Raw genomic sequence first — 21,979 nt, 5'->3', positions numbered from 1 at the left:
GAGAAAGCACCGACAGCGGCGGCGTCTACTGGCGCGGGCCACTAGGGTGAAGTGCCATTCGGGGCGCTGGGTAATGGCGCTGTTGTTCATTACGGAGCCTCTATCACACAGGGGTTAATTGAGTAGGCAGCCATGCGAAGCTTTTCCTTTCTGTTTGACATAAACTGCAGGTGAAGCCATCCTGCATCTCTTTTTTTTCTTTCCTCTCAATCTATTTCCTCGTGTTTTATGGCCGTCGTGCAGTTACATGCAGAGTATCTACCAGTGAAAAGCCACCCTACTGGAAATCAAGGGGGCTTGTAATTTGGCCTTTTTTTTTTTTACTGTGCTGCAGACTGTTGCTATTGGCCGGTTTGAAATTGAATCATCATGTTTGTACATTTGGAAAAAGAGAGACGATACAGTATATTCATATTTTTTTTTTTTAAAGTTAGTATTTATGTGGTAGAGGTCAAGAAATGATGTTACGTCATGATTTCTTGCATCTTTAATCACCGATACATAAAATAAAGCTGAGTTTAACCACTTTAACATCTAACAGTTCTCCTTTTTATATTAAACTAAAGAAATTAAGATTTAGGTATCTGCATCAGTGTTGAGAGAATCTCAACAGTAGCTTTATTTTATGTGTTTGTGGTTAAAGATGCAATAAATCATGACGTGACATCATGTCTTGACCTCTATCACATAAATACTAACTTTAATAAAAAGCTGAATATACTGTATTGTACACAAACATGATGATTCAATCTCAAAGGCTTTTGTGTTTTAACCATTTCAAAATCTAAACAATTCTCCCTTTTATAGTAAACTAAAGAAATCAAGATCTGTATCTGTATCAGTGTTGAAAGAATCTCAACACACACGCCCTTTTTGTTTTTTTTGTTGTTTCTAAAAGACATGGCACAGGTGAAATATGCTCCTCACAGATGATGGAGTTTTAATTGAGGCTCTGTTGGCAGTGTCAGATTAATGAGATGCCAGCGTTCTCCGTCTGCGTGTGCTGGTTGATAGGGGAAAATGTCAAAACAGCCGTGTCCATTTTTCACACACACATACACACACACATACACACACACACACACATGGATGACAAAGGCAGCGTACGTGGGGGGAAACAAAAGAGGAGAGGGAGGGAAAGGACCTGTGCTGGCTTCTTCAGCCCTCGTATTACTTTTCACTGTAGGGATCAGATTACCTCTCTCTGCCGGGAGAGACCTTAAAAGCAAGTAGCCGAAAACTCAAAGCGAGAAGCAAGAGACTCTTATTTTATCAAAAGCTGCGCGCCGAAATCATAACACAGTGTCAAGGACTACGAGAGACTACTCTAACTCTCCTCCTCCTCCTAATAATGGGGCTTTTAAAAGTGAGGGTCCGCTCGTAAATTATTTAAAGGTTGATCTCCGGGACTTGCTTTACGAGGTGTTTTTAGGGGTTTTTATGTGACGACGTAACGACTCCACCCGTGTCCCATATTTTTTGCGTCCTAATAGCATCACATCTCCCTCATGAATAGCATTATTTGGATTATAGCTTGTAATCGGCTATTTATTTTAATGAGGCCGTTGGGAGGGCTTCCCCTGCGTCTTATGTGTGTGAACGTAACCACCACCACCACCAACACCACCCCTCTTTTGCTTGCTCCTGGCATTCAGTATGGGGGGGATTCCTGAGAACCCTGACCTCGATGAGTGAAATACGGGCCCTTGGCTAGAACTCAAGTCTTGTCGCTTAACTGGGGACCCAGACACATGAAATGGCCGTAATAAAACCAGGGCCCATAAATTCTCTCAGAGGGTGGGAGGCCTGGTTGTCTGTGCTGTTATGTCAACACTGACCATAATTACAACGTAATAAGGACACGCTCTAAGTGCTAAATCAATGGTGCTAACAAACTGTTATTTTTAAAGCTGGGATGTGATTGACTGCTGAAGTGCAGAATGGGATAGCCACAGGCGCGGTGTCATATGGCTGTGAACTGAGGAGAACATGCCGATTGTATAAAAGGCCCTCATCCATCATTATTGATCTCTCACTTACTGTAAAGTGGGGGCATTTTTACTGTATTTGTGTGTGTTTTTTCCGCCCCCTCTTCTCTCTCTCTATGTGTATCGGTGACAAAGTAAATAAATTAGGAACCTCACAACTCATGTGAATCCCATTAGTTCAACAGAGTTAATCTCATAGACGCGTCCCCGGTTTCAGCGATGCCTAACTTCCTCGGTCGACGACGCTCTGCTCAAACGCTCTGATACATGAGGTAGAAACGCACCGTGAAATCCATCTTATGATTTTTTTTTTTTTTTTGTACTCTGGCATTTCATTTCTGAGCGCTTGCATTTTTCTAATGCGCATTACAGGCTTTGCTCTGACATTTTAGTGTGCTGTGACAAATAACGGAGAGCTCTGTTTTTTGCAACATCGCCACACACACACACACACACACACTCTTTGATTTTTCTTCTTTTTTTTTGCTTTGTTTTTAACTCGATTTAAATTGTTTAGATGTTTCACAATTATTTCCAATCCTTCACATCCGCCGCCACGTCAAGAAGCTCTACACTGCATCACAGCCCTCCCTGTAACAACGTGTAAAGGTATATGTGTTAGAGGATTTACAATGTGTTGTTACTCCATCCACATTAATCTATCACACAGGAGGAGGATAAAAAGCTCTTGTTTCACCTCGCCCTGACATGTGTGACGCTGGCCACGTCCCCCGTAAACCATAAGGTTGTCCTGCATTCTTTTTTTAATTTATGTATCCAGAATCAAAAGATGGTGGGCTCTACAGGTCAGCTGTCACATTCCTGTATTCCCACAGGCACTCATGGAGAACGGCAGGATGGAGTAGGGAAGAGATTTATGGCACAAAACCCCATCCAGGGTCCTTAAAACTCTGGCAAGCGCTGCCGCCACTGCCGCCACCACCTCTTTTCCCCTCTTCTCCCCCCCCCCTCTTTCGTCGCTTCTCTTCCTCCAACGTGCCGTCCAACCAAAAACCCGGAGAGAGGGCGACGGTCCAGCCAATCCGGTGCATCTCCCAAAACATTTGACCAAAGTGTTGCTCGTTTAGAGACAATGAGAACGTGGACACCAGTGACACCTTGTGGCGGGTTTCTTATCTGCTTTAAGGGGACATTTTTATGTTTTTATATATATATATAAATGACAACTTATACAAACACACAGCTGATTTACTGCATTAGAGATTTACTCGCTGTTGTAAAAAGCACGAATCCACCAAAAACTCACCACATGTTTAAAGCAGCACGCTACCTGTGACACTTGTTTTTTTAAATTTAAGGTCATAACACTCTCCTCCTCCTGTTTTACAAGCTTTTTTTTTTGGCCGACTGCCCGCAGGTCACATCGACTGAAAGAGGCTAAAGAAAAAGGAAAAGTGGGCAAACAATCAGATGGGAAAAGTCAAGCAAGAGAGACAAAGAGTGGGGATCCCTTTATTCTTTTGTGTGTGAACCCTTTCCCCCCCCTTCTCTTCTCTTTTTCTCCTTTTCTCTGTCACACACACACACATACACACACCCATTTAAAGACCCCTAGCTGCTATTGAGGCCATAGACACCAAGACACTATAGACAGGCAAAAGACATCCTATTTACCACCCAAAGTAGCAGGGGGTGAGTCTGGGGTTTGGGGTCATGCAGGAGGCAGCGGTCATCCCCCGGTCAACTACAGTAGGTCATTATTCAAGCCCAAGCCAATAGCCCAGAACCCTCCGTCCGAGCAAAACCCAACCCCCCACCCCCAAATCTATTCTGCTTAATTATTATAAATGAGGGGCGGCGTAAACAGCCATCATTACAGACACTCAGTGGCATACACAAATCCACTTTAAATTGCTATTAAGTTAAGGAGCTATCTGTAATCCCAGGCGTGCATTAGAAAGGAACGGAGTAGAGGTTTTTTTTTTTTTTCTCTTTTTTTTATTAAATCTCATCGTCCCTGAGATATTTTCAAACGTTCTCATGCTCTGTCATGTTTCCAATTTGAAGCCAATTCACTGATTTAATTAAAAGCCCCCGCTTAGTAACAAAAAAAAAAAAAAAAAAAAAAAAAAAAAGGACACTAAAGTAGCCGTTTCGATCTCTGGTTGTGTGCAGAATTATCATCCATATTTCTCTGGATCTGGATAGGGGGATTTTTTTGGCACCATCTTTGTAAAAATACCCCCCCCTCTCCTCCTCTCTCTCTTAACTCCACAGCTTGAGGTATTATCAGGATGTTTCGGGGGGGAGAAGGAGGGAGAGGTTGTACCTGTGCTCGCTATAACCTGATTGCAGGTTACAGATCATGAGTTTCTCTCAGACGGAGGTGTCCATGTTTCTTTGTTAAAGGGGGGGGGGGAACAACTGATGGAACAACTGCAGAGAGAGACAGAGAGAGAGGAGCTGCTGCTGCTGCGGTGTATCTGATGAGTCGAGGAGGAAGAGAGAGCGAAAAGAAGAAAAAAAAAAACACAAAAAGAAAATGCTGCTACAGGAGAGATGTTGGTGGAAAGAGAGAGGAATAGTAGGCAGGAGGCAGGGGGTTGGAGAGGAGGGGATGAAGGGAGGATAAGGAGGAGGAGAGGAGGAGGAGGGGGGAGGGAGAGATTGTAACACCCAGGCGGCGGGTTCAGCAGCAGGGCAATGAGAGACTTCCTGCGCTCCATCACGCCCAAGGCCTGCCTCAGTCAGCTGGTGGCCGAGGAAAGATGCCTCATGTGTCAGGCTTATTAGCACTCCCCCTAGTTTGTATGCATTTGGGATATTGTGCCTGTGTGTGTGTGTGTGTCTGTGTGTGTGTGTGTGTGTGTGTGTCTGTGTGTGTGTGTGTGTGTGTGTGTGTGTGTGTGTGTGTGTGTGTAGAGGACGCAGGAGGAGCGACAAGGAATTTCATATTTTCACACATAAAGAGCGACATGTTAAATCTGTGTTTTGTTTTAAGTTACACAGCAGCAGCAGCGGTGGAGGTGACGGTGACACACACACATACACACACACCTGCCTCCTGCGTCCTCGCCGCCGCAGCGCAGCGCATCCACCCAACCTCGACTCTCACCTTCTCTCTCCCCCCCCCCCTCCGTGCTTCAGGCTCGGGTAGCTGTCAATCCGTCCTCCTGGTCGGCAAACGTGAGCGATGGCGCCTATCAGGATGCCACCATTAGCCAGCCCCCTGAGTGGTAAATAAACGATTGCGCCGGTAACACTGCAGGTGTTGTCATGGCAACCCCACTCTCAGTTGTGTGTTGCTCCCCGGCCCCGCCCACGCTCCATTCTCTCCTCCGTCTCTCTCTCTCTCGGCGGAGCGGAGGAGTCACCGGGAGGTCAGCGAGTCAACGTGCCGCAGCCGCCACGACACGGCGCTGTTTGGCTGTTTGGCCCCCTCCCCTCCCCTCTCCCCCCGTCAGCCCTCTGCTGCCACACTAGAGTCAATTTGATCTGCGTCCAGGATGCAGCAAATACAGCTGCTGATATGTGTCACCTCACACACACGTACACACACACACACATGTACACACACACACACACACACACACACACACACACGTGTCCTAATGAGACACAAACACTACACATTTACCAAAAACACAGCCACTGATATGTGTCACCTCTCTCTCTCTCACACATACATACACACGCACGCACACACATATTCATACACACACACAAACATCCTAATGAAACACAACCACCACACATTTCCCAAAAACTGTTTTAGCCACTGATATGTCACCTATCTGTCTCTCTCTCTCTCACACATACGTTTTAATCAGACATAACCACCACACATTTCCCAAAAACACAGCAACTGATGTGTCACCTCACACATACACAGACACACAGACACACACACACACACACACACACAGACACACACGTACGTCCTAAAGAGACACTGAACATCGATTTGACCTCTGTCCACGTTACAACAAACACAGCCGCTGACATGTGTCACCTCTCTTTCTCACAAACACACAAACACACACACACCCACACACACAAACAAACACAGAGACACACACGTCCTAATGAAACACAACCACCACACATTTCCCAAAAACTCTCTCAGCCGCTGACATGTGTCACCTATCTGTCTCTGTCACACACAAACAAACAAACACACACACGTACTAATGAGACCCACTGCACATCAATTTGACCTGCGTCCAGGTTAAAGCAAACACAGCCGCTGATACACACACACACACACACACACACACACACAAACACACTCATTTTTCTGCACTTTGGAGCATTTTTAAAGAGATTTAATTTGAACACTAAACTAAACTTCTTTCAATCATTCACACGACCACAATGAGCCAAAATATATATAAAAAACCAAACACCCTCCTTCCATCCCTCCAATATTATGATTATTATTTTCATAGCTTCAGACGCACACAAATCAAACTTGAAAAGACTAAAAAAAGACCAAGAAAGAAGGATGGAAACAAACAGAAGGAAGAGGACATTGAGGAGTTTGCATAGTTTTTGTCATTTAGATAATTTACTCTCCACGCCTCCTGGAATGTCCCTATTACAGCAGGTGTACTCTGGATGAACCCCGTTTTCAAAGTATGAGGAAGATGGACTCTGCACGCCTGACAGACTCCCACCGCCATTGGCACCCCCCCCCCCCCTCCACCCCCCACCCCTCCTACTCCCCACTCTCGTGATGTAGCAGCCGTATTAAAATGGCGGAGCGCGCTGATAATCCAAAAGACCTTTTTTTTTTTTTTTTTTTTTTCTCGGGGTAGAATTTGAGACCCGACTTGCACAGATGGGCGGCGGAGATAAATAAAACTCTGTCACTACGGTACGGTCGGTGGAATAGTGCTGCAACGCCCCCAAGGGAGAGGAAAAACTGTTTCGCTCCCTCTCTCTCTGATGCCTACACCCCCCCATCCCTCCGCCCCCCCCTGTCCGTCTGTCCTCTCCTCTGTTTCCACGTTTCTTTTAAATGGGTACCAGAGCCCAGCTTTCCCCCCTCTCCGAAGTCTTATGAGGAGTATAAAAAAGACTATTTCAGATTCAACTTTTCACACACACACGCACACACACACACACACACACACACACACACACACACACACACACACACACACACACACACACAGACACGCAGGCCCAATTCTCAGAGAGCCAAGCGTGCCCGGTCAGAAGTGTCAGTGGGGTTCGTAAGGAAGGAGATAGAGATGAAGGGGGGGTAAATACGATGAGGCCCCAAATGGACAAATCTGCTTATTGAAGGTACCTGTTAGTTGACCTTATAGCTGCTTTAACCCCTCATATACTGTTCAGGGTTCAAATTTAACCCTTTTTACATTTGAGGGCTGTAAAAACACCCTAGCCTTACATATGATGACTTCTCTCCTAATGTGACCCAGAATAAAACTAAAATGATAATATTTCAACTTCTTAACTCTTACATACTGTTCATATTCTGACTCATAATTAGTCTCTACACCAGTTCACATTCATAAATTCCCCAATCAGTCATTAATAAATGTTTGATTAAGCCTTAATGAAGCTCTCAGAGTCTATTTATTTAATTAAAAAATATGAACATGCTGAATTTTTTATTTTGTAGGTCAAATTTGGACATTTGCATACACAAAAATGTGAATCAGCTGCACACAAATTTAAAAAAAGATGCTTTTTATTTCCATTTTTTTTAATATATTAAGGGTCACATTAGGAAAAGTCCACCTAGAGGAAATGTGTATCAGGTGTTTTTACAGCTCTCAAATGTAAAAAAACTGATCAAATTTGAACCTGAACAATATGTAAGTGTTAAAATAATTTGTGTGCAGCTGATACACGTTTGACCCACATTCAAAATAAAATACTGCTACATTTTTCAATATTTACACGTTGTTTTGTGTTAAAACTGAAGAATAAACTCTCTCAGCACTCACAGCGCTTCATTACAGGATTAATCTGACTGATGATAAAGGTATTTGTGAATGACTAGTTGTGCTGAAATTTGGTAAAGACTAATTAAGCAGGGATACTGTTAATATAAACAGTGTGTGAGGGTTAAAAAAGCCCCAAAAAACACATTGATCAGATTTATTGTACAGAATAAATGTGTTTTATAACGAGAACCTGTAAAGAAACTTCTCTCCATCTCTTTCTGTGTGTGTGTGTGTGTGTGTGACTGCTTACATGTATGTAGTATGTACTCGTGTGTAGTTGAGCACACACACACACACACACACACACACAAAGATAAAAACGTTCATGCAGCCATTCTCAATCTGCCGTTGGGGGGAAAGATGAGGGTTCTGGCTCTGCGGCGCTCCATCAGGGCAGGAAAATGACGGCCCGGCTGGTGCCTTCTCCTCTTCCTCCTCTTCCTCCTCCTCCTCTTCCTCTGCTGGAGCTTCCAACGCCCCCCCCCCCCTTTCTCTTTGGCCAAATATTGATCTAGTACAGATCTCGTTAGAGCCCAACTGCTGCGATCAGGATCATCTGGTGGCTGATGTGACTCAAAAAATGCTTAAAAGACAAATTTGTTTAACTCAATTTTAATGTGAGGAAGCTTCAAACTGCATAAAAACCCTGAAATGTGCGTATTTTTCATTATTTAAGAGCTGCAACTATAAAATAATATCACTTTTTATCATTTTTTTCCAATTATATTTAGAATGAACTGTGTTTGTAGTATAATAATTAAATCTTAACAGTGATTTCGGCTTTTTCAGCAATGATTAATACAAGAAAAATATCACTTTGATATTTACAAAAAGCCTAAAATTATAAAACTGATTCAACCGCCAATAATTAAACACATTTAAACCTTTAATTCAAACCTTTAATTTTAATATTTGCATTTATTTTAAAGGGCGGAGCTTCAGCTGAGTGTGTGTTTCCTCCTTTTTCGGCTCATATCAGAGATTTTTTATCATATTTATATTCACACGGTGGAGTTTCAATGATGAGAAACACCTTCATTTTATTACTATTCATGAGTTTAATTGAGTGAAACTTTTCAAATTAATGTTTAATACACACATATTTATAACACTTTAATTTAGTCAATAAATTGTCAAGAATTATAGCAAATGTCCAGCGGTTGTTTAAAAACTCTTCAATATGTTCAGTTTACATTGTTTTAAATGACTGGTTTAAGTCACATTTACATTTAATCAGTGTAATATTATCTTTTCTATACACAGAAGACTGATTCTGCTTCTTTTTCCTTTTTTTATTTTTTAATCACAGTACAGAAAATGAAGTCTCTCTCTAATTAGTCTGGGAGAACCGGGGCCAGGTGGCGCTGATGGCTTTTCAGGCAATTAAAAAAAAAGAAAAAAGGGGAAAAAAAGGAAAAGAAATAGGTTTTGATTTTTAGACACTCGCTGTCTCAATAGTCTTGTTTACTGTTTGTTTTTTGTTTTTGGCACATTTATGAATGGAAACCTCGAGGCTAATGCACCTGATGTTTTACTACTCTCTCTCTGTGTGTGTGTGTGTGTGTGTGTGTGTGTGTGTGTGTGTGTGTGTGTGTGTGTGTGTGTGTGTGTGTGTGTGTGTGTGTGTGTGTGTGTGTGTGTGTGTGTGTGAAAATAAACGTATGAATAACTTGCACACATTCTTTTTTTGTGGACCCAGCATCAAATTTCTGCTTTTAATCCATTTTGAGAGAATATATTAGAGGATTATGGTAAAAATGTCTAAGTGGTGTAACCATAAAAACTTTGTACCAAATAATTCAACTTGCTTAAAAACAGTAAATTCTCAATAAAACACCATATCAACTAGTTTGGCATGATCTTACATTATAACTTTTATATTAAATAAAGGTAATGGAATACAATTGTTCTAAATATTACATTTACTCTGGGTAACCATGGAGATCAGGAAACATTTACAGTAATTATTAGTATCAGTCCACTCAAATACACTGTAGGTGGATAAAATATTTATGTTCTATCATTCTTTTGTGGTTACACCATTTGACATTTTCAGGAGCATTCAGTCTTACTTTTGGTAAATAATGGTGCAAATCTCATTTCAAATGATATAAAACCAACAAAAATACTAAATGTACATTTTAACAAACCTGATGCTGCTTTTAAAACTATTTTTAAACATATTTTTTGAATTGACCATCATGCCAACTCCCATTTGTTACTGAATATATCACCTGGTTGTTATTGTGTGTTAAATAATAATAAGATAAACTCCACAGCGAATATAAAAGTGTGATTTCAGGGTGATAAATCTGACTCTGAATTTTTTTCTCTCATTTATTCGTTCAGGAGTACAACATTCACGGCTGGTGGATCGGCGAGCTGAACGGCACCGTCGGCATCGTCCCCAAAGACTTCCTGCACCCGGCCTACATCCTCTGAGCTCCGCCAGGTACACACACACACACACACACACACACACACACACACACACACACACACACACACACACACACACACACACACACACACACACACACACACACACACACACACACACACACACTTCCTCTCTTATCATCAACATTATGGACCATTACTGTGGCCCTAATACACAGAAACAGTCCCCCTGGTGCTCGTGCAGATTGCCGTGGAGGTACATTGAGTCGTTGACCTGCCGTTTATGGCATCTGCTGGCTGGAGGAAGTACTGCATTAAACAATCGGAGGGCGACGGCTGGGGATGAATATGAGCAACAGAAGCATGATTACAGCGTCGGTTGTCCTATTTAAAGAAAATGATTCCCTAATACTGTGAGATAGGCGCAGCTTAAAATGAATACTGAATTATTAATGTGTGTTTGCCTCATGGTGGGTTTTTGTTTTTTTCTTCTTCTTCTACAGAGCTGCTGCTGCTGCTGCTGACGCGTCCTGCCATGAATTTCAGAGACAGCATCGCCCCGTCAGATCATATGTATTTTGGAAATTACCCTCCACCCCTTCTCCACCTCTCTTTCTTACTTTCTTTATCTCGTAAGAATGTAAATGTATAACTATGTGTAAATCCCGCTGCAGTAGAAGTCACATTCACACTATAAATTACACAGATGTGCTGGTTTTCAAACTATATTATATCAAACTAGAGCTCAAAAAGCTTTAATCAATGAGTCATTTAACTGGAAATTAAAGAAGTTTGATGATTGATTCATCTTTTAATTAATTAAGGAGAATATAAAAAAGTAGTTAGTATCATAAGTTTAACATTTAAATGTGAATATTTTCTGCTTTTCACTGTTTTTTTTAATCAATATAAATTGAATATATGACACATTTTGGACTGTTGTGATTTTTTATGAGAATTTTTTTGACATTTTATTCACTAAATGATTCATTTAGTATTTGTTTATTTTGTTCATTAAACTCAAATACACATGAATAAATAAAGTAAATAATCCTTGTCCTTGTTTTCTTCATCTCCATTAAAAACATTGACACAACAAAAGGGGAAAATAGTAAAAGTAAACATTTATTAATTAATAAAGCAGAATCTAAAAGGTTGAAGCTGAAGCATTTGATTAATAATTAAGCAGAAGAATAACAGAATGATCAATAATGAAAATAGTTGCAGACTCAATAAGTGACACGTGTATCAATTCACTTAATAAAATTAGTAATATTTAGATTATTAATGCAGTTTTATATTAATAAAGTTACATTTAAATAAATGTACCAGATGATACATTTATAAAATATTCTGGATTATGTAGTTTCAGGAATTTAACACAAAGAAATCTTAATAAAAAAGTGTCATTAACTGTTTTATGAGTTTAAATTATTATTAAACAGGTTCCACTTTCAGCCACCAGGTGTCAGCATTGCTCCAATAAACTGACAGGTGCTGAGTTCAGACATCATATAAGAAGTTTTAAATATGAATTCCAGATGTTTATAATTACATAGGCCAAATAATTTAGTTAATTGTACAGTTTAATATTCTAATGTTTGTTGATTTTGGAGCATTTTAAGTAATAAGAAAGCATTCGTGACTTTTATTTTGGAGTGTACGTCAATGCACACACACACACACACACGGATTTATAAGTATGTGTGCTGTGACCCAAATGCTGACTTTGGGCATTTTGTGTTTAATAAATATAAATAATTTGAAGACTTTCAGGAGGAGTGGAGGAGGCATTTAATTTAATTTAATGCTTCTATTCACATGATTGGTATCAAATAAAGTACTCAGCTGGTATCCGTATCACTTTAAGCCTTTATAAGACACTCATTGTAATACTTGGAAATTCAAAATATCAACCCTGGAGAGTTATTGGGGAATATTACATGACTTTAAAAACATTTTTTATGTTGCAAATCAAGGTTATTGAAGTTACCATATTTGGTTCCTTGCTGGTATAGATTAAATCATTTTCCAAAAAGTCTCTAACATGTTTCTACAACCTCACAGAAAGGCACAGGGAGGCTTTCTGGGATGTTTACGGAAGTTCCCAAATATAGTTATTCACCTGATAAAGGGTTAAAGGTTTTTGGACTGATACTCGATACCCAGCTTTAAAAAAGAAACCAGATGTGAGGCAGTAAAGAAGAAAAAACATTTTATTTGAAATAAAACCAGACTACAGTTTGTATAATTACAGGTCACTCAGGTCGGTATTATTCCCCTCGTTAGATCCACGTTATAAAACAGAGAGGCGACTTTAAAAAAAACAAACCTACATTAACAGTGTTTAAACCCAGAACTGAAGAACCTGCCTGCTGTGAATCAATAACAGTTAAAAAAAATCAGCTTGTTTCTGATTTCTGTGTGAAACAGTGAAATTAACTCCGAGTCCCTTTTTATTTTTATTTTTAACACATCAGAACTGAAAAGCAGCAGCAGGAACGTCGAAGTCAAACTGAAGCTTCACAGATGTTAAATTAAACTAAGCTGAGGATAGTTTCATGTGACTGTAAAGGTCCGTTATTAGAGGAGAGAGGCAGCGTTTGTCCTGAACGAGGAAATAAGTCACTTAGAAATGAAACCCCCCCCCCAACAAATCTCCACCGAAAAACCACCTGATACTAACTGAGAGCTTTTAGTGTTTAAACTGTTCCTCATCCTTGATTCACGTTTCCTCTTTAAAGAGTTTATAAAGATTCCCTATTATTCTCATCAGCTCTCAGGGTTCAAAGGGTTCAACTTTAATTATCTCTGTTTGACCCTTGTTAAATATCTTCATGTCTAAAAGTTTATTCGTGCTTTGTGGAGATAAAACTTTTAAACTGTTAATAAATAAATAAATATCAGGTCGACGCTGCTGCCTGTAAAACTGAATTAGGGGACGTAAATGTTCAGATCAGATCAGTGTGCGCTAAAAGGTCCGGCCACATTTTTTAAATCTATACTGGTGTGAACAATAAGAAGTGTCAATTATAACTTGATTTTTTTTGTTTTAACTCACATAATCAGGATTCAGTAGAACACAGTTGAGACTTTGTGGACTTTTGTTGAGTTTCACATTATATATAAATCACTTTGACTTCATTTCAGTGTATATTTCTGTCATAATTTGTCCATAAAATAACATGACGTCTTTTCGGAGCGGTGACATCTGACTTAAAATGTGACTCCCAACATATTAACAGAACAATGAAAACCTTTAACTGTTTAGAAATGGTCAAAAAAAACAAACAAACACTAAAATCATGATGCATGTATGTGTGTGTTTTTGTGAGCTTGGGCACCCTCTGCTGTTCACAAAACAAAACAAACAAACCCAATCACCCAGAACTTGGTTAAATGTGGAAAAACAGGACCGATATTTACTGTACCTGAGTATATGAGAAGGTTTTAAATCTAAAATAAGATACAGATGTTTGTTTTTTTTAAGCAGGAGTTTCAGTGATGGGACGACGACCCAGTGATGGCTGTTTAATTAATGCACCTCCACCTCAGGAGTCTCCTCCGAGGCGTCCAAACACGGCGAGGACCTGCCGTCCGCGAGCTCGGGGACGCGGCTCGTCTCTAAGATGCTGAATTCGCTGTTTTCGTTTAAATCTCCGCCGGATACGGTCGAGCTGACGTCCAAAGAGTCGCTGAGGTCTCTGAGGTCGGACATGTACGGCAGGTCTTTCTCCGCTGAGCAGCCGTTCATCTGCAGGTCCAAAATGTTCCTGCTGCACGCGTCCACGTCCGACCAATGAGAGACGTCGTCGGGAGAACTTTTCATGTAGCCGTCGGCGGCCTCGTCGCACACTTCTTCCTCTTCTTCATCGCTCACCTTAACGATGCTCTCATTGGACGATGGCAGTGATTGGCTGTCCTCGTCGCTCTCCTCTTTATTCAGATCCACTTCCTGCTGCTCGGCCTGGTCTTGGTCCTCCTCTGGGACTCCGACCACATGTTGACCCACCTCAGGGACTTCAGGCTGAGGTGTTGACTCCTCTTCTTTCAGCAGTTCATCACTAGTTTCCTCCTCTGGCTCTCGTTGCTCGTCTGGTGTCCCGTTCTCCTCGGGACGGGTGACATCTGTAACGCGACTTTCACTGACCTCAGAGGTGATGTGATTTTCTAAAACCTGATTTTCGGAGGAGACGTCTTCCTCTGCGTCTTCCTCAGCGTCATCCTCGATGCTCTGCTCATTCGAGTCTGTAAAATCTAAAACATAATTTGCACATTTTTCTGCTAGTTCACAGCCTATCTTATCTAGATGTTCCATCTCCTTCAGGTCAGTAAGAGAAACTGTCTCCTCTATTGTCTCTGACGTTACCTCTATTGTCTGTGACGTCTCCTCTATTGTCTCTGACGTCTCCTCTATTGTCTCTGACGTCTCCTCTATTGTCTGTGACGTCTCCTCTATTGTCTCTGACGTCTCCTCTATTGTCTCTGACGTCACCTCTATTGTCTCTGACGTCTCCTCTATTGTCTGTGACGTCACCTCTATTGTCTCTGACGTTACCTCTACTGTCTCTGACGTCTCCTCTATTGTCTCTGACGGCTCCTCTGTAACTGTGCGCTCCTCCTCAAACCCGCAGTTCTCCTCAAAACCGTCCCCCATGGGCGAGTGCACCTCCACGGGAGTCTGAATCAGACAGCTCCTCGGCTGAGTCTCTTCTGAGAGGCTGAGGCTGTCGGGCGATCGGTCGCCCAGAAAGAAGCTCGCCTCTGTCGGGCCGCAGTCCTCCACAACGGCCTCCAAGTGGTTCTGATTCTGGAGGACTCTTATCGAGGGTTTCTCTGCTGTGTCTCTGTCGTGGATCTCCAGTAAACCTTCGAGAGGGTCGGGGTCAGCGCAGGGCAGCAGCTCGGGTCTGACGGTGTCTTCGGTTGGTTGATGAGGAGCCGGACTGAGGAGCAAAGAAGCCAAAAAACAACAAGTTAATTCCATGTTCACTACATTTAGGTCCATGAGGTTCCTCTCGGAGATAAAAAGGTTAGCTCATATGGCTACTCGTACCTCTCCATGGACTCGTAAGAAACCGTCAGACTCGGCTCTTTGATGGAGTCGTCCTCCTGAGCCTGAGCAAAGCCCCGATTGGACGAGGCGTAGGTGAGGATGGCGTCCATCACCGTGTACGGAGTGTGTCCCTGCACGCAGTCCAGGATGTGACCGACTGGGAGCTGGGTCTGCAGGAAGAGGTGCAGCTGGCTGTCTGACAGGCACACGGTCATGTTCACCACTCTGACGGTCAAACAGAAACACAGACTGATATTTAAACAGCAGATCGAGAGACGATATTTAATCTACGAAGGAAAAACTAAAGAACAAGAACTGACTTGTCCAAAAAGGCCTGAAGTCCTTTCCTTCTCCTCTCCAGGAAGTCCTCGTTGCTGAAGGAGAACAGAGACTTTCCTGGCAGCTCTGGGACCGGCCTGGAGGGAAGACAACAATCAAACTTTATTTATACAGCAGCTTTCATACCTTCATACAGGTTAATGTAGTTCAAAGTGCTTCACAGCTGATTGACAAGCTGATAATAAGACAGAACAAGTGACAACATGAAGACAAGGATGGAAGTAAAATAAGACAGAGTAAGACAAAAGGTTTATTAGAAGTTAAGATAAAAAAAGAAGGTTAAATAGATTCAAAAGACAAAAGAAAAGTCTACTTACACCAAACCTGCATTTTTCTGCAGTTTCTTCTTGAGCCAAACAAACTCGCTGTAGCGCCGCCGCACGCAGGACGTCTTGGCTGTGAAGGCTTTACTGTTGGTCTGCCAATGGAAACAGAAAGGTGTGTGTTATAGTTTATAGGCAAGGCAAGGCAGCTTTATTTATATAGCGCATTTCATACACAAAGGCAACTCAATGTGCTTTACATAAAACAAACATTTAACAGTAAGAATTGGAAACAAAAAACATAAAAACATGCAATTTGAGAAATAAAAATAAAACCCAATAATAGTAAAAACATGGAAACATGTAAGACTACACTGTGAGCTAATGTTAAAATACCATTAAAGTTTAAAAATGGTGATATTATCTATTTTACTGCTGAAAATGTTCTCTATGTATCTAAACACTTGATGCTGCTGTTAAAAACCCATCAGTATTATTAACTGTTGCATTGTGACTTGTTCCTTCATTAATATAAACAAACACACACACACACACACACACACACACGCTCACACACCCTCCTGCTGTCTGAAATACTCACCAGAGCAACAAATGTGTATTCATCCACAGCTGAAAATAGTTCAATGAAAACATTTGCTAAAAGCTACAGAGCCCAGCTGTTTCAGGGAATAACTGAGACATTTTAATGATGATGTTATAATGTTTGTCACCCTTTTTAAAAGAGATTTCCATCTTAAGCAGGAACCAAAAGGAGAAGTAGGAACACTGTTGGCTTTTGGTCTTTTTTGGGGTCTTGTTACTTAATCTTACAACCTGTTTAATTTCTTTAACCAGTATTGTGACTGTAGTTGACTCAGGCTGCAGCTGTTCTGACTGTTGCTGAGCTAACACGTCGTCACATGTCAGACTTGTTCCAGTAAAGTGTGACAGTCCGCTGATGTTTGCACTTCTGACGAGACATAATCAATTACAGACGGCCTGTGTCATTACAGCAGATTCCACTGGTAGATAAAAGACCTCAGTAGTGTCATTTCTTCTTTCCTGTTTTATTTGTAGCTAAGTCATGTCTGTTTTTAGGAGCTTTAAGTTAAATTGTGCAGATATTACTGTTTCATTGTTTGTATCTCTATTATAAAAGGTTGTGTTTCCATTCAAATTTACAGACACATAAGAATTAATTTGCTTGAAAAGTGTTAAAATAACTAGAAGATACGAGAGAATGGATCAAATAGCGTGAACACTGGGAGCTTTTTATGTACCTCACATTTAAATAATAATAATTTTATTTGTAAAGCACCTTTCATACAAGAAAAGCAGTTCTAAGTGCTTTACAATAAAATAAATGATATAAGTCAAGCCCTTCACATTAAAAAGGGCCTAAAAGGAGCATAAAGCAATGTTAAAAAAGAACAAAACTAAAGAAACATTAATGTAATATAAGACGGAAAATAAAAATAGTAATGATTTAAAAAATAGTTAAAACAGTGCTATTCAAATTATAAACTTATTAACTGTGCGATAGTGTAAACTGAGTATGCACCTGGAATGAGCCAACATGTTTAATTAAGTCTGTAACTTCTGCTCTTGTTGCTATTTTTATTACTGCCATTTTTATATATTCTCTTTTTTTAATGTACGTGTCTCATTGTCTGTTGTTTTATGTGGTATCAGTAACTGGGGAAGTATATTTCATTGTTCTGCTGTGTAATGACAATAACGGCATTGAACTGAATTGAACTCAATATATAAAATCAAGTAAAATACAACCTTTTAAAAGTAGTGCATCAGTGTAAAGATGACTAATAGAAAACTGAGATGAAGGCTGAAGTGAAGAGGTGGTTGTTTTTTTTAGCCTTCTTTAAAAAAAAGTATTTAGCAACATAAATGACATACGATCATGTGAGGTCACATGATCTCCTCTCAATTTCATGAGTCAACAGCCACACATCCGTCTATGCGTTGGGAGTTTCTCGAACTGCTGACACAGCGCTCTTAAACACAGACTGCTGTCAAGACGACAACAACATCATCATCATCATCATCATCATCCTCATCATCATCATCACCTCCTGTCTGAACACAATGTAAGGAAAAACTACATGCTCTCACAGAGATTAGCTTAAGCTGGGCTGAAATCCTATCGAGTTAGTGTTATCTGGAGGTTTGAGGGGATGTACAGCTGCTTACTTACTGTAATGACTCTGAAGTAAAGATAAAGGCTTCATAGAGAGCTGAGTGGTGTGGATAAGTGTCAATATTATGGGTAATTCTCATCTGACTGGAAACTAAAAGCATCACCAAAACATTTCACAGAAAGTTCACCAACAGAACTGAAATCAGCCCCCAAATGTGAATATTTTTAAATCCAGGTTTAAAACATTTCTCTTTTCATGTACTTATGATTGAGCTCTTTAAAAAAAAAAAGCACTTTAAATGAATAAATCTATCATTTGCACTTGTATGTTCTTTTAATACATTTAAAGCAAATCATTATTTTATGCTACACTCATAGTTTATGCTCTGTTTTAGTCTAGCTTTTTGTTTTCTTTCTCTCTTTGTATTTTTCTGTACTTTTATTGTATGTTTTCATGTATGTATCTTTACTGTTAAATCATCTGATATTTTGTTTCTATGTAAAGCACACAGAGTTGCTCCTGTGTATGAAATGTGCTGCCTTGCTTTACAACCACAACCACAAACACCATTCAGACAGACTACTCGCTGTCTTTAATACTTACATGTAGGAATATCTTAAAGTCAACGTGTGAATTCCACGAGCCTTCGTTCTGAATGCGGGGATCTTGAACCCGCACTGCGACAAACTCCTGAAGGGCAAAAAAACAAACAAAACAAGAAGAAGTATTTAAATAAGGAAAGAAACATACTGCTGCAGCGTCTCTAATAGATCGACATGTAGATAAACATGTAGACACAACACATGCCTTCTCTACACGGAGACTAACTTCCTCATATGCTCTTAAACAACATCAATGGAGGAGATGTTCTTTGGCATTTCAAGATTCAAGAAGGTTTACTATCACATGCACAGAAACACAACACATGGAAATATAGAAGCTCTACTGAATAAAATCTGCCTTTTTTTTTTTTGCTTTATTTTCAATTAGAGTATAAAATAAAATGAGAGGGATTATATTGTACATGAGTGGTAAATAAATGGTGCATGTTTAAACAGAGGAAGAGAGTTTATTTTTAAAATTCTGCCTCATAAGAAATGAATTTTAGTGTTAAATTTAGAAAGAAAAAACACATCAGGAGGTTACTTACATCTTCTTCTTGATTACTGATCATCCTACCGAGTGCTGCACTGCACACACGAAGAGAGAAACCAATGAGAAACAGATTATTAATCAATTAATCTGGATGAAAAACACTGGTACACTGTAGATGTTCTGTTTTTGAGATGATGACTCAGCCTCTAAAAGAAAAGCTGTAACCAACTGAGTCACTCTCACTGCTGTTTCTGTTTAACTCTATAAAAAAAAACCTAAAATATTTGGATTCTTGAGAGACATTTCAAAGATTAACTAGTAGTCTCCCTTCCTGAACCTCAGTAAAATTCCCCATTGTGCAGTCCATTGTTCAGTACAGCTGGCAGACCAGTATCACCCCATTGTAAGGCTGGTGAAACACTTATATTTGCCTCTGCTTCCCTTCTGAGATAGAGAAGTAGTTATTGTATTGGCACACTGTGTTCACAAAGAGGCAGGAGTGACATACCAGCAACAGCTGGCATTCATTTCATCTGTCAAGAGGTTTTTATGGGTATCTGACAGTTGTTTTGTTTATAAAATAGGGCTGAAACTAACAATTGTTTTATTATGGATAAATATGTCACGGTTTGGTTTATAAAATGTCAAAACATGTTTAAAAAGCCAAAGATAACAGTCAATAAAGATAAGATAAGATATTCAGTTTACAGTCATAAAAGCTAGAAAATATTCACATGTTCTTAGCTGTAACCAGAGAATTTGGATATTTATATTCTTAAAGGAATATATCCAAGTAATAAATGATTAGTCATCTACTATAAAATGTCAGAAAATGCAAGAAAAAACATTGACAGAGCCTAAATTTCTTATTTTATCGAGTCAACACTCCAAAAGTCACAGATATGCAGTTTTTAATGAAATATAGCAGAAAATAGGAGTGGGTGTGGCATTTCCCCTTCCTCTTAATGAATAATAGATTGTTAAAACAGTTAAATCAATAAATATAGACTGATTGGTGAACATTAATCATGCACTAATCTATACATGGGTTTAGAGCTGCAACGATTAGTCAATTATAAAATGAATCGCCAACTATTTTCATGAATATATTACTTGTTTTTGAGTCTCTGTTTTATCGTGAAAAAGTAAGACATTTGAAGATGATGCTTTGGGTTTTGGGAAACGCTGATCTATGTTTCCAGACAATTTAAATGAGGAAATAATCACATTAATATTAATATATATTAATCATAATGAAACTAATCTTTGGGTGCAGCTCTACATGGGTTTCCAAACTGAAATCAGACAATTATAACTCAATGTCAGTTATTTACTCCATAATATTGTCATAAAATTATAAACAGTGTTTACAGTTTGCATTTTTGACAGTTTATTGTCAAAGAAGACTAATGAAACCAGAAAATATTCACATTTAAGAAGGTGCAACCAGAAATTAATTTTTATTGTTGGCAACTAATCAACTATTTGCTGGAGCAGATACATACAGAGATACAACTATCACTTTCTTTTAACTTACTTTAACCATATTTACTGATATTATAACAGCTTTTTTAAAACGTTATATTACATCTCAGCTGTGCTTTTAGATAGTTTTAATGTGATTTATTATTTTAAAAAACAGACAGAAACAGACAGAAGTCAACATGTTATTGTTGGCAGATGACTTCATTCAGTCTGATAACGTATAGAACACTAACGGCTGTTTATCGGCTGTTTTAAAAACGTCCATAACGTATGATAACGTAAAGAACATTAACGGCTGTTTTAACGGCTGGTTAGTGTTCTGGCCTGAGTGATAAACACTTCGGAGCTAACGGCTAACTTAACGCCCAGGACGTTACTTACTTTCATGGAGTGTGTGTTAGCTGCTGAAGGGGGGGGGAATATCCAGCCGGCTGCCACTGCTGTTTGTTTGTTATGTTATCGTCCTGTTGCTGGTCGACGTTTCTGCTCCCTCAGAGTATAAAGTCCTCCGGTCCAGAGTCTCCAGAGGCTTGTTGTAACCGCGACTAGCTCCTATCTCCATTTCGCAAGTCACACAACACAAGCACCGCCGCTGCGTCACACGTCACGCATGACGTGCGCGCCTCCGGTAGTATGCGCGCACGCGTAAAAAGGAGGGGGGCGGGGCAAAACATCCATCCCCTAAAACAAACAAATAAACAATGCTTATAATCTAAATGATGTGTGTGTGTGTGTGTGTGGATCACACACACACACACACACACACACACACACACACACACACACACACACACACACACACACACACACACACACACACACATATATAAATTCTAATCTGTACAATAATAATATAAAATTCAGGTATATTACCACTTAAGACCAATATTACTTTTGTACATAATGTGACTTAGTATACTTAGGCTTTGATAATAAATAGACATTTTTAAATGAAGGTGTTTTTTATTAATTAATTAAAAAACCCACATTAATGTAGATAACTGTGTAGATGAGGGGTTTGTTTATGTTTGCATTAATGCACTGAGGGGGGCGTTGCATTCCATTGGTCCTTGCGCGCTCCCTGCGTGCACAGATCTACACATCATGCCCGCGCAGCTCGTCCGTCTGCATATATAAATCCCTCCACTGTGAGATCTGCGAAGCGCCGCCATCTCTCTCTCCGGCTGCCTTCTCCTCCTGCTCCTCCTCCTCCTCCTCTTTCTCCTCCTCCTCCTCTCTTACCAGACGAAGGGGCGGA

At 40.1% G+C, this 21,979-nt stretch overlaps 2 protein-coding genes across 2 annotated transcripts in view; one reads left to right on the top strand and one right to left on the bottom strand.

Moving 5' to 3' along the window:
* Positions 1-11,144, top strand: part of skap1 (src kinase associated phosphoprotein 1) — a 37,668-nt gene extending 26,524 nt beyond the window's left edge. Inside the window, exons 12-13 of the mRNA XM_062442603.1 lie at positions 10,277-10,379; positions 10,831-11,144. Of these exons, the coding sequence (XP_062298587.1) occupies positions 10,277-10,369 (93 nt within the window). The 3' untranslated portion in view covers positions 10,370-10,379; positions 10,831-11,144. The remainder of the gene's footprint in view (positions 1-10,276; positions 10,380-10,830) is intronic.
* A 1,384-nt stretch (positions 11,145-12,528) lies between these two features.
* On the bottom strand, positions 12,529-21,268 carry snx11 (sorting nexin 11). Its single transcript, XM_062442587.1, has 7 exons — positions 21,103-21,268; positions 19,292-19,331; positions 18,745-18,831; positions 16,040-16,140; positions 15,704-15,799; positions 15,384-15,608; positions 12,529-15,273 (listed from the first exon to the last, which is right to left on the bottom strand). Exons 2-7 carry the CDS (start codon positions 19,313-19,315, stop codon positions 13,863-13,865), a joined length of 1,944 nt encoding a protein of 647 aa, XP_062298571.1. The 5' UTR covers positions 19,316-19,331; positions 21,103-21,268; the 3' UTR covers positions 12,529-13,862.
* Between the last annotated feature and the right edge of the window lie 711 nt (positions 21,269-21,979).

The sequence above is a fragment of the Scomber scombrus genome, chromosome 21, assembly GCF_963691925.1.
Source record: "Scomber scombrus chromosome 21, fScoSco1.1, whole genome shotgun sequence".
Lineage (NCBI taxonomy): Eukaryota > Metazoa > Chordata > Actinopteri > Scombriformes > Scombridae > Scomber > Scomber scombrus.
This window is presented reverse-complemented; position numbering and strand designations above follow the sequence as displayed.